General features: G+C 41.1%; 1 protein-coding gene across 7 annotated transcripts in view; it reads left to right on the top strand.

Annotated features, from left to right (window-relative positions):
- The first annotated feature begins 582 nt into the window (after positions 1-582).
- Positions 583-13,050, top strand: part of ccdc88ab (coiled-coil and HOOK domain protein 88ab) — a 62,986-nt gene continuing 50,518 nt past the window's right edge. For all 7 annotated transcript variants that reach the window (XR_015719910.1, XM_087850085.1, XM_087850086.1 and 4 more), the window contains exons 1-3: positions 583-1,235; positions 1,332-1,432; positions 12,021-12,129. Coding sequence is in view for 6 of the 7 variants with exons in the window: in XM_087850085.1 (XP_087706211.1) it covers positions 1,173-1,235; positions 1,332-1,432; positions 12,021-12,129 (273 nt within the window). In the remaining variant the exon portion in view is untranslated. The remainder of the gene's footprint in view (positions 1,236-1,331; positions 1,433-12,020; positions 12,130-13,050) is intronic.

Here is a 13,050-nt window from a genome sequence, read left to right as displayed (position 1 = left end):
ACAAAGCTGGAAATGAGCACAAGTCTCCTTTAATAAACCAAACAAACAACAGACTGCAGAAAGATTATTTTAAATTTAAACAATATGTTGCAAATTTGATGGAACAGTTTCTTTGATTGACAGATACTACACCTCCAGTCTTTACGTTACCCACCAGGTGTCAGTAGCCTACATGTCACTAATATACTGCATGCTGCAAAAGCAGACAAAGAGTATGCCTGGATCCCCAGCATTTATACATGCCAGTGGATTAACTAAGCACAAACTGGAACCAAATGTGCCACAGCATGTTAGAATTATAACGCTGAAGCTGCAGACAAACTGGTTCTCAATAAAAAACAAACAAACATTTGCTTCTTTGATACTTAAAATGATCTTAAGACAGTTTAACTGCGCTAGATGACTAAGTGCTTTCTACGAAACATGACTAAGAGCATGAAGTAGTCTGAGCTGAAAGAGATGCTTTGATCAGTGCCCTACTTTTCTTGGGCTAAAGAGGCGATGAGGCGGAGGGAGATGCACGCGAAAGGCAGGGAGGGGGGCGGTCCTACGTGTCCTCCTCCCCAGTCTTGCGCTCAGTGGTGTGCAGCATTTGAACAGAGGCAGACAGGGGAAGCAGAATGAGTGGCTAGACATGACCTTTAGAATAAATTTGAGGAGTAACCCGATGGTTTCAAACCACGGACCTTGAACATCTGGATTTCCCTTCGTATTGGATATTTAATTTAAAAGGAGGTGTTGGAGGAATATCTCCCCTCAGCGTTGGACTCTATCTACCAGTTCCTCAGCATAAAACCATACCTGGCGCAGGTCTCAGAGTCTCCTTAATCTTATTTGTATAGACAGCGAGCCCGGCTGGCGACACATTACAGAGTATCTTTATTTAACGCGCTTTAACAGAAAATGTGAATTCCTGCCTTCTCCGTGAGGGAGCCGAACCCCCGTCGTTGGCATCTGAAACAGCTGGCTTGTGTCTAGAAAATTGTGGATTAACGATTTTTTTTAACCCCTTCTCCCAAGGAACCTCGGACGTCTTTCAGTGGCCTGTAGCCACAATGAGCGTCGATTTAATTGAATTAACTACATGAGCGGTGTCGAAAGAAACGCGTTTCTCTCAGATTTAAAAAGGGAAAAAAATCCATATCTGCTGAAATAAACGGCGCTAGGAAAATATGGAAAACGAGGTGTTCACTCCTTTGCTGGAGCAGTTCATGCTCACACCTCTGGTCTGCTGGGTAAGCTCCCTAATTAGCTATTCAGATGTGTCTTGAGCTCGCCAATTAATCACCTCATGTTGTTCTTTTATTGATTATCTATTGTCTCCTTTTCAGGTGAAGACGGTCGGACACTCGACGGTGACCGATGGCACCAAATTATCGGAATATATTGAATTAGTGGATGGGATTTACCTGAATGAGAGAATGCTTGAGATGTAAGTAGTTTGCGGCACACATCCAGAAATATTACCCATCATTGCATTAACAAGGGTTACATGGTTAAACCGTGCCCATTCTGTGTGGTGATATGTATGCATTTTGATCAGTAAATGGGGTCTGTTGGTGTGGAGGAAGGTCAAAGTGGTACTCACCCTGGGGGGGTTTTCGTGGGTCATCCCCTCATGAGCAAATTAAGCAACTGCAGCCTCTGTCCGGCGCTTAAAATGAATGTAGGCTAAGCACAAAGGGACTTTGTATTGGGGTCGATGATGGGTCGCACTGTCAGAAATCTTTGCAGACAGTTATTGTCAGGGCTTCTTTAGAGCTCTGCAGATTGTCTGCAGGCATGTTTGCTGCAAAGATGCGTGCGTGTTTTCTTTTAAGTCATCCTACACTGTCATCTGCAGCCGACTGGAAGACACCCCGCCCCTGGAAGCTGCAGCTTCACGTTTCCTGCTGTGCTGTAGATTAAACTAGAAATAGTAACCCTAAGAGGAATCCCTGGTAGCAGCACAGAATCTGGATGTTGACTGCACTGCAATGCAGCAGGCCAACATTTGGTTTACATTCAGCTGAAAGGGAAGGACTGCTTATGTATTGGGAGTTCCTTTGATAGTGAGAGAGGTTGGGTGTTTGATAAGGCAAAGGAATTTCATGTTCAGTTTGTCTCTTTCTAGTCATATACGTCTATATATAAAAAACATGGCAGAACACCGCTTTCCATTCCTTTGTCTGGCTCCTGGCTGGTACTTCCTGCTAGCAGGACAATTTTTCATATTTTCCGCTAATGCTACACTCCACACTGTCAGCATTTATCCCCCCGCCTGCCTGTCTAAGCACCATTCAACCCAGCCTGCTCTCACTGGAATTGATTTTCACCTCTCAAGAGATTATGTGTTGCACTTTCATGTGACAACTTCTTGCCACATCAGTAGCTCAGGGAAATGTATGGATATTCTAATCTGTCTTTCCATTGTTTTGTGTACAGATTTATGTTATTAACAAGTGTGTAGTGTTTCGGAAGGATAAATGTGTGGCTGCATTGCATGAGGAGCTGATTAACCCCCCACACGGTTTCCTCTCTTTGGATGGTTTCCTCTTCCTCCTGTCCTGCCTTCTTATAATGTCCTCGACCTCTTGCTGTTCGCCCATCACTCTAAGCTGCCTATCTTGAGGTTTGAACTATCTCTTCCAGCTCTTTTTTCCCATGCTTGTTTTCCTCCTCCAGGCTTTTTCTACATGCTGATGTATTCTCCAAATGGCAAGGCCGTCTTTCCTCTTCCACACATAGCTTCTTCAAACAAGTCTGCTATATTTTTAGTGCATTTTACCCCTTATGGGAACACACTATGGTGGAAAAAGAAACAGGAAGGATATGGGGGGAAGGGAAGGGTCAGAGGACCGAGGAAGGCAGAAAATGATTTGCCAAAAAGCCAGAGATGAAAACAAAACTTTGACATGACAGGAAAGATTTGCAAAAATAGAGCAAGTGTTTAACACACAAAAGACAAATTCACATCCCTGGTTTGCTGAGCCACAATGGCAATTCCTCAGTTCTACATATTAACACAAAGGTGTGTGGCCATGTAATTGGTAGGATTTCAGTCTGCAGTAAAATGGAAAGAGCCAGAAGGAAATTTCCTGTGGATGGTTGAGAGCTCTATGCTAAAATGAACTGTGACTGCCTTAGTGATCGCCTGACAGGATGCTGGGAATATTCAGTCACAGCCTGCACAGTGTGTTTATGTTTGTGTGTGTCTGCATGCTTTTCTGCAGGGCTTCTGTCTCTGTGTGGGAGTTTGTGTATCTGTGTTTTTTTTTTTCCCTGTGTATTTGGTTTTGGACTGAGGCAGCTGTTGGTAGTCATCTTGTTCAGCCACCCTCCCACTCAAAGGGCTACAGTATTGGTCAGATTTAGTGTTGATAAGACTGCTCTTTGTCTGCCTCTCCTGCTTTACAGGCACTGCAGGATTAACTTCAGCTAACTGAAATATCATAAACTCAACCGTATATTACACCTCATGGTTGTAAACTTTGCAGCTGCTGCAGAGCCCTTTGAACAATAGCTATATCTTTTTTTTCATTGTCATCCTTTTGTAAATGTAACATGAGCTTATTCAGTATTAAGACCATAAATGTGGTTGAAAGCGGTGCGTGGTGTGTGGTTATACTTCCTTCGGCTCCATCTCTCATTAAAAATAGCTTAGAAACTTCTCCGAATACCTGTAGGTGATAATTAACAGGGCTCCCACTAGAACACTCTTACGCACACATTTAGTTTTTTCCTTTTCTCCTCTGTTGTGACAGCTTGAAACATATTGTAGTGAGTGTTATTGCTTTGCTTGAAATTGATCCAGCTGCACTAAAAAGCTGTACTCTACTGGTGTTACCCTCCAGCTGCTGACTGCTGTTTACATTAAAAACCAACAACAAAAAAACACCCACTAGCGTTTAGCACAGTTAGCACTGCATTTAGAAGAGTCAATGATATAACTACAAAACTTACATAAATGAGTGGATGGAAGTCGGCATACTTTTATGTTATAATAAAACATTAATAAATATAGTGTGATCACTTTACATGCATTCCTAATTACACACTTTTGTGGTATTTTATTGGCAACATCAGCTGTTGTAGTGCAAGCTTTAGTATTGCTGTGCGCATGTCTCTATCTAGCACAAAGCGGGAGACATGGCAGACCGGCTGGCAGCAGTTGTCATGAGGACAGCATGGGAGAGCACAGAAAGAACTGAGAGACCCCAGGATTATCTAACGGTTTGCTGACAGACACCCAGATGGCACCGTGTCCCCTCCCCCTGCCCTCGTGTGACTGACATTACCTAGCCAATTACATCGCCTCCGTAGTGCTGTCGAACCAATTAGTTTTCCCGCCCAGCAAGAAAGTGCCAATTAAATTTTTGTCAGAGTGACAACTGTCCATTTGAATTCTTGGCTTTTTTGCAAAGTCTGTAGACTCGTGCTGGCTCCTTGGCCTGTTCGGTCAACCGGTCAGTCCGTCCTTTTACAGGCTGCAGTTACCCGATTTATTTGAGTGAGACAGACAGTTGATGGAAATCGGCTGCGCAACATTTGTCATGTTGGATGTCAGTGCTATTCTAGCATTGCAAAGCTGTGAGCACAACTTTAAACTAGAAAAGATGTTCAAAAAACTGGCCGCTAATTTTACTGAAGTAGCTACAAGCGTAAAGTAGTAACGCATATGTGAGAAATGGAAAGAATGCGGTTCCACATGTTCTGTGGTCAGTACTTCTGTTTATTATTCAGACAGATCAGTGCATGTCTGTAAGTCTGTCTGAATGGGTGCACATATGGGAAAGAATGTGAGAAAATTGAGCGTAACGTCCAGCTGTCAGAATTTTCATCTGCATATTTTTTCTCACCAAAAACACAGAAGAGGGAAACCATTAAGAAAGTGAAAATAGATTAGTTAAAACAGAATGGATTGTTTTAATTGAAGCCTAGGATTGGTAGATGCAGAGGATTCACTACGACTTCCACCACACCACGTCTTGCACTTTGGTTGTACTGTTGTAACAGCCATTGAGGTCTGCCATAGATAATCAACTTAAAATTACAATTTAAATGGATGTAAATTCCAGCATTGGCTGGTTTTTACTGTGTGAAGTCATATGTGCACCAATCTAATACTTTACTTGAAACAAAGCTCTGTTGCATGTTGATACATGCCTTTTGTTTTTTGTCATATTTGTCTTTACAATCTTCACTCAGGAATCACACCCAGGTGTTATTGCACCTCTGCTCTTCTCTAGCTTTTTTTTTTTAGCAAACTAGAACAGCTAAGAAAAAATACTACAAGTCATGCAATACCAATAGGTCTCAGAGGGGTAAATATTTCAATAGGGTCAAATCTTATTTTCTTCTTCTGCTGTCTCTCTTCATCATTTACCAACACCTACAGATCTTGCACCACATGCTCTTAGTCTGTTTCTCCCGTCTTTCCTCCAGCTGGCATCTTCATCTGTCCACTTCCTTTTCTGTCCACACCTCAACACTGCTCTCTCTCTCACTCTCATTTCTCTCTCCTGTTTTCTTTTGAGCAGCACGTTGAAGCCTTTGTTAGCTTTCTCTGGGGCTAGTTACAGCAGACATAGTTGAAATTCCTGCTGGATTGGAGAATGGAGGCAGACAAATGTGCTGCTGGGTTGTTAGTGTTTGATTTCCCTCCTGCTCCTGGCTGGAGTGTGGGATCCATCCTTCAACATCGAAGTGTCCGCCTTGGATCTCAATTCTCATAATCATCATTGTGTCATTCTCTCTGTGCCCGGCGAGCAGGGGGATGTGTATCATATCAGGAAGGAAACGGCAGCTGTGACCTTGGGAGGACAAAACTTTAACAAGGCTGTGTTAATATGAGGCACTCCAAACCTTAGAAACAAGGACGTTTAACCCCACAGGAATCGTCGTAGAAATTTAAACGCAGATTTTCTCTGAGTTTTTCACTCTAGCAGTGCAGAGTCATTTGACTTACAATTACCCGACTCTTAAAGTATAGTATTTAAGTTTGCTGCTGCATAGCATTTAGCATGACTATGAATAAATTGCTGCTCATCACAATTTAATACTGAACTTTTAAATTCCACTGCTGATGCTATTTGCCACCATTTCAAATGTTCATTTTGGCAGCTTTATATCTGATTTTTATTAAAGGTAGCTGTTAATTTGCTGGTGCTGCTATTTGCAATTAATGCAAACTCAACATTTCCTCCATCTGTTACTTATTTCTATCCCTTCAGCGGCTCAGGGATATAATCCCTTCTGTTCAATGAAAGACTTATGGGGTGAAACATCTGCAGGAATTGTTGAGTTTCATTAACAGCAGCTTAACACTGAGAATTAACAGCAAAGTAAAATTAATCATCGACCAGGTAAAAAAAATTCTGTTCCAAAGAGTGACCCATAGCAGAATGATTGAAGTGTGATTTATGTTAGAAAGATTCATTCTCTATATTGACAGTGGATGTGTCTAAATAAGGTGTGAACCCTTCTCGAATGAATTAATAATTAATCTTATTTAAAAGTTTCTCTTTTGCAAATGTGTTTGCAAAAAAGTACTTTTTATACTTTTTGACAGATAGTGTGTAGTCCTGCGGCAGAACTCCACCTTCACTATCTTCGACTGAAAGTAGCAACACTAGACCTTACTTTGCTCTGAGGCCTTGAGGAACCAGTGCTTCTCCTCCTACACATTTCCAGTTTGAGCAGTTAGTCCTCCATTATGCAGATAAACTGCAAGATAGATGACTAACCTTGCAAGGACTATCCTAAGCACCTCCAATCCAGATTGGTAGGAATGAGTTCAGCTACAATCCTTGTGGGTACACGGAAGACAGGAAGAGGCCCTGTGGTAACAGAAAGACAAAGACGGAAAAGAAACGACTCCATGAAAAACCAGGACAAGGAAATGGGGCGATGAGAACTCGGTGTGTTTAAGCACTACAGTTTCCGTGAGAAAAGGTGAAGAATGAGAGAAGAGGATGCAGTCCACATCAGTAAAGAGTGGTGGATGTTACTTTGTTCCCAGCATCTTGCACTTCCAGTATTCTAGTGGGGTAAAGTAATACAATCTGCATTGCAGCCCAAGTTAAAAATAACCTAATGGTGCAGTGACATATGATGCTCTAGGATCTAGGGGCGGATGCGTCGTCGGTGCATTGTAATGTAAATTCCCTGCGGACAGAAAACAGGCAGGCGCCTGGGTGTGCACAAAATTTACGCCGCTCAGATTCAAGTGGATTTGTGTTTACTCACAGACAAGGAAAGTCGAGGCTTGAGATCACAGATATACAAGTGGTAAATATGAGCTTCCTCCAAAGGGTATTTGGACTCGGGAGGAGCTCAGTAATTTTGGAGTGTCTCAAAGTAGTACTTATACTCCCTCGCGCTGAAAGTAGCCTGGATAAACGGTAGAAAATAAAAGGGTGTCATTTTCTATCAGCCTGTTGGTTAACAGTTCTACAAGCCATATAAGGTTTAGATCTGTGTTACTGGGTTGGTTGCATGCCCTCAGTGGTATTTGAACTAACTGGTTTAAAATTTTGACATTTTAAAGGCTTCTGCTGTTTCTTTGTGCTTCTGAGTGGTGGAAAAAACAAACCGAGGGCGGTGTCAGACAGCCTAAATTCTTTACGCCAACCTGAAATTATCCTGAACCAAACCGTCAGCCTTAACACGGCTGCTAATAAGAGCTCATCCCCCAGATTTCTTCCACCGGCCTCCTGTGTATGTTTGTCTTCTCTCTCACATGGAGGCACAAACACACCCCTCCTGCTGTGTTTGGACAGTACAGCTCACAATCTCCATCTCCAGCACGTGGCCAAATGGGGCCTGGGCTTTGTGAGTGTGTGCATTTAGGCTGCTTTCTGTATTGGTGTCTGTACGGGCATGTGCCTGGCTGCCCACGTTGACTCTAATGTAGCCTGTCATATATAGGCTAACACTACTCTCTAACCTACCCAGCCAATCAAAGCTTGCAGATGAGAGGAGGAAGCCCAGTGGCCGCAGGCTCTGCGTAAGGCTGCAACGCCTATCGACGGCAACCATGAACCGACTTATTGACTGGCCGTCTGGCTGACTTGCTGACTAGTTGTCTGTGTTGCTGCCTCTTGAGCTGGCTTTGCCTGTTCATCCTTAATCTGTTTGTCTATTTAAAGTCTTAGGTTTATTGTATCAGCAGGAACAGGGAGGGGGAGGCAATAAGTTGGATTTTCCTTTTTTTTTTAAACTGCTGTTAAGCCCCCCGTATTTAGTCGCCTGCTGATCCACAGGGGTGTCAGCCTGTCCCAGACTAGTAACATCAGAGATTTTGCAGGAGAAATGAGTAGTGGATTGCATGTTATTGTCATGAGATGGTGACTGCCATGTTGTCAGCTGAGCGTGATGATGATGATGGAATGCATGAATAGTAACAAACATTTTTTTTTTTTCTTCCTTTTCCCCTTCTCCAAGTATTTCTCACACACCTCGTTCACCACATTACCCTCCTCGCACTGATAGGATTACAGCTTCCTCTGTGCTTTTTAATTAATGGGTTAAATAGACCCCCTACTATGGACCTCGAAAGGGGCTGTGTGTGCATGTGGAGGGGAGAGATGGCAAGGTCATGTGACTTCGTTTAGAACGGTATTAAAAAGAGCCCTGTGTCCTTTTGATTAGCGTGTGTGTGTGTGTGTGTGTGTGTGTGTGTGTGTTTCAGGGTGGAGGCTGTTGAAAAGCCGAATTAACGCATCCACACTGCAGCCATTTGAGAGAGAGACTTTTCATATAAACCCAAGACTTCTAAATAAATGCATAAATGGGTCTAATTTGATAACTGGAGTCTTTATATTACTGTGTATTAAGCAAGTATGCTTCGTTTTGTTTCTATTAGAGGTATATTTCATGGTGCTCAGTGCAAAGAGAATGTAACAGTGGTAAAACAAGAAAAGGATTTAACCAGTCACCTATGAATGAATGTTGCTGAAGATAAATACAACCCTTGACATTCAGCGTCTTCTCCTAAACAGGAAAAAAAAATAAAAAATCTTGATTATATCTTTGTAATCAAGTTATGAGCTGTGCAGATACAGACATTCCTTTGCGATTCTGGGGTGTTTCCGAAGCAGTCATGCACACACATGCATGACGACACATGTGCTGCACACTGCATGCATGCATGCATACATTTGTAAGCAGTCAGGACCCTTCTCAGGCGCAAGGCAGCCATGTTGACCCTCATAAATAGGTCATGGAGCATACACACTGAGGTTTAAAGTGCATATCACGATAATCAGAGCTGCCCTCTGGCATTGTTGGTGTGAGGCATGATGGTAAAGAAAATACCATGACTTAATTACTTGGATATGTTTCCCTTATGGAGGATAGGAGGTATTTTACTTTATATAGCTATAACACATGGAAGCTGAAGGATGAAATGGTTCATCATTTTAATGGATCATCAAAATGTGTTGCCTCAAATAAATGGTAAAAATGGCCCGTATTTATATAGCGCTTTACTAGTCCCTAAGGACCCCAAAGCAGTCATTCACCCATTCACACACACATTCACACACTGGTGATGGCAAGCTACATTGTAACCACAGCCACCCTTAAATATTATTAAGTAAATTATTTCATTATTTTTATCTATAGGAACAGCAAAACGAATGTGTGGCAAGTTTGTTAAAATGAGTTAAGTTTAGTATAAAATGTAACTGGTTAATTATCGTTTTAAAATTAAATTAGCATGAGTGTTAAATTGCATTTCACTTTAAAGTGACATAAGTATTTTTGTTTGAGTGTTTGTGTAATCTATTGGCCTTAGCTGATGTGGTTCTGTTTTACTTAGTCTTATGCAAAAAAGTTTTCACGAGGAAGTACACCCTTACCTTTTCAATATGAATTAAGAAAGTAAGGAGCATCCAGGTGCTACTGATGTAATGCAATTAATAAACTGATCATTAGCAAGTGTGAACACCTTTTAATAAAGCAGATGATTTGGCAGTTCATTTGTCTATTCATCATTGAAGTGCGCGTTAACACAATACCACAGTCTTTTAAGGGATGGAAGATTGTCTGAGAAATTCACTCCAAGTTCAGACTGCAATGCACAGAGGAACCGCTAAAAATCCAGAGCTATGTCTCGGACTCCTCTGGGCCTCACTTAGAATGTGAAATATTCAGTCTTTTTCTAATTGGACTATCTTGAACTTTAATAAGCAGAAAAACATGGCAGCACGGCTCAGGTTTGCATCAACAAACCACAATGTGTGGAACAATGTCCTTTGGACAGATGTAATGCACAGTACCATGTTTGGTAAAATCAAGAACAGCATATCAGAAGCACGGTAGTGGAGGGGTGATGATTTGGCCTTGTTTTGCATCCACTGGTTCTGGCCAGCTTGCAGTGACTGACTTGACCGTGAACTCCTCTGTTTACCAAGTATTCTAGAGTTAAATGTGAGGCCATGTGTCCCAAAACTAAATGTTGTCCCAAATTGGGTCATGAAAAACAGGACAGTGATCCTGAGTATACCAGCAAATGTGCATAAAAGAAAGCCTGCAGGCCTCAGTGGAGTAAACTGAAGTAATGCTGTGAAGAAGAACGAGCCAAAATTCCTTCACAAGAATGTGAGAGACTGATAAAGTCGTGCAGAAAACAATTATTAAAGTTCAGGGTAATAAAAAAAAAAAAAAAAAAAAAAAAAAAAAAAAAAAAAGTAAAGATGTCTGCGAACCATTGACTCATCGGGTGAACTTTTAGTGGAACTTTTAGTGGGATTACTGAAGGAAATGCTGCCCATCTAAAGCTACACTCATTCTGTAGAACAAATAAACTGTATGAAAAGTATTTGAGACAAATGTTACAGCAATATATAGATGCATTTGGCATTAGCAAATGTGAAATTAAGACTTTCTCTCTAGTTGCTCAAGGGCTGCTATTTTGTCATCGCCTCAGTTCTGTGACTCAAGGAAACTGGAATTTCCTTCAGGGGATCAGTCGATATCACATTGATACTATACAAGTCTTGTGTATTTAATCTTTTTAACCTCTAACTAGCTAGTTGAACTTTTTTTCTCTCCCTCCAATCAGTGTTGTTTATCCAATCAAAGAACTTTACCGTTAAAACCTGGGAGATTATTAGCCATAAATGAGACTCTGAACTTGACAGTCAGCATGTCAGGCTTTCCAACGATGGGAGGATACAAGTTGCTAAGGAATTGTCTGATTAATTATCTTACCAGTAGACTTAATTGGTGAATGTTTGTGATTAGGCTTGGTAACATTCACAGATGTGCAAATTGTTTGGATTGCTATCAGTTACTATGTGAAATGGTTATGTGTGGATGTGGAATGTTTGGCTCCTTAAAACGTGTTGACACCTGTGATAATATAAGTTGTGATGCATGCGCCGTTTAACATCCCTTAGGCAACACTCACCGAGGGCACACAGCCTCTTGACTCTGCAGGCAGTATGAAGGCAATGATCACAGTTAAATGTCACAGACCTGCTGATATACAACGCCTCAGTGTAGCCTAGTGGGTATCAAATGTTTTCTGACATTCCCCAAATCGAAGTAAAAAATGTAGTAAGTAAAAGGAAGCTCTTGTTTGTGCAATTTCCCCCTAAAAGTGATATAAAATTAACTTTGCTTCACTCCTCCCCCCTCTGGTTGTCCACGTCCCATCAACAGAACCACTATGCCCCATCTCAGTGACTTTCCCCCACAGTTTGAGAACTGTTGGTGTAACCCAAATGTTTAAATGCTTCAAGAGCTTTGAATTTTAGTGCTTTAATTTGGACCCTAGAAACTGTCTGAAACTTTGGTGCCACCAGTGTTTTGTTGTGATTGCTTTTATTGTAATTGTTTCTTTTAACATGTTTATGGCACTCTGTTTATTTAAGCAAGGGTCTACTGTCACTCTACGGCTTATATACAGACCCATTCTATTACATAAAGCAATGATACAATGGCAATTCTTAGAAACAAAGAAAGCTTCACCTGATATTTATCTTTGCTACAAGCTTGGATTGTTGAATAACCCTATTCCATTTCTCCTACAGAAATCCCAAAGCCACAGTGCAGCGCACCAACAAGAAAGTGAACAATGACTCGACACTGCGCATTCAGAATCTTTCTATTCTCATCAGGCAGATTAAATCCTACTATCAGGTAAGATTTTACTACTTTGCTTTATCACAAGTTAAAAGTAGCCACACTGAAGTGATTGTTAGGAGCTATTTATTGCAGATAGGTCATAAAAATGTGTGGATTTAGTGAGAAGAGTCAAAATCCCTTAAATTTAGCTCTTCATACATACCCCATGTTCCTTTATGCCTAAAACAGGAGTTGGCTTTCACCACCTTTACCACTTACAGTGGAAAAATGTATCAGTTAACACACTCGTCAAGTTTAGCTCAGCATACACACAGAATTAAATGGGTCCACGCAAGCTCATGCCACATAAAGAGTTGACTGTATAAACGGAGATGTATTTGCAGATGTGTATGTGAGTGATGTGGTATCAGCCACATTCCAGATGTCAAAAGTGGCCCAATAAATTTAAAGAGACGTCAGGAATGTAAAACAGTGATGTGGTTACTCGTCTATAGTGTCTGCTATATATTTTGTTTTTGTTTTTACATCTTTAACTTAAATCTGCTTATGTACCATTTCCCTCTTGAACAATTTTCTTAAATTTAGAGAGCTTCATCCGACAGAGAAAAATAAGGCAGTTGTCCTGATTTTGATTCATTCTGTGTAAATGTCCTAGAAAAGTGAGGAAAGCTAACTTACTGCCTAAAAGATACTCTTACAAACTTTGGTCAGAGGTCTGAAGTTGATATAAGTAGACCAAGTTACGCATACTGAAGTAGATTACTGCTTAGCATGTTATCAGATCTTTATACATTTCAGTTTCCGTTCATGGTTAATCATTACTTGTGAATCTATAGTCTTTGCAGTTGATCATATCAGTAAATAAAGGCTCACACTTAGTAAATACTTTATCAAATACTGCAACAGTATACTATACTGCTGAGTTACTGTCTGCTGCTCGTCAAATGCATTTCATTGCAGTGTTGACCCTGTGCT

The sequence above is a fragment of the Neolamprologus brichardi genome, chromosome 13 (assembly GCF_056152115.1).
Source record: "Neolamprologus brichardi isolate AB-2024 chromosome 13, ASM5615211v1, whole genome shotgun sequence".
NCBI classification, from domain to species: Eukaryota; Metazoa; Chordata; class Actinopteri; order Cichliformes; family Cichlidae; genus Neolamprologus; species Neolamprologus brichardi.
This window is presented reverse-complemented; position numbering and strand designations above follow the sequence as displayed.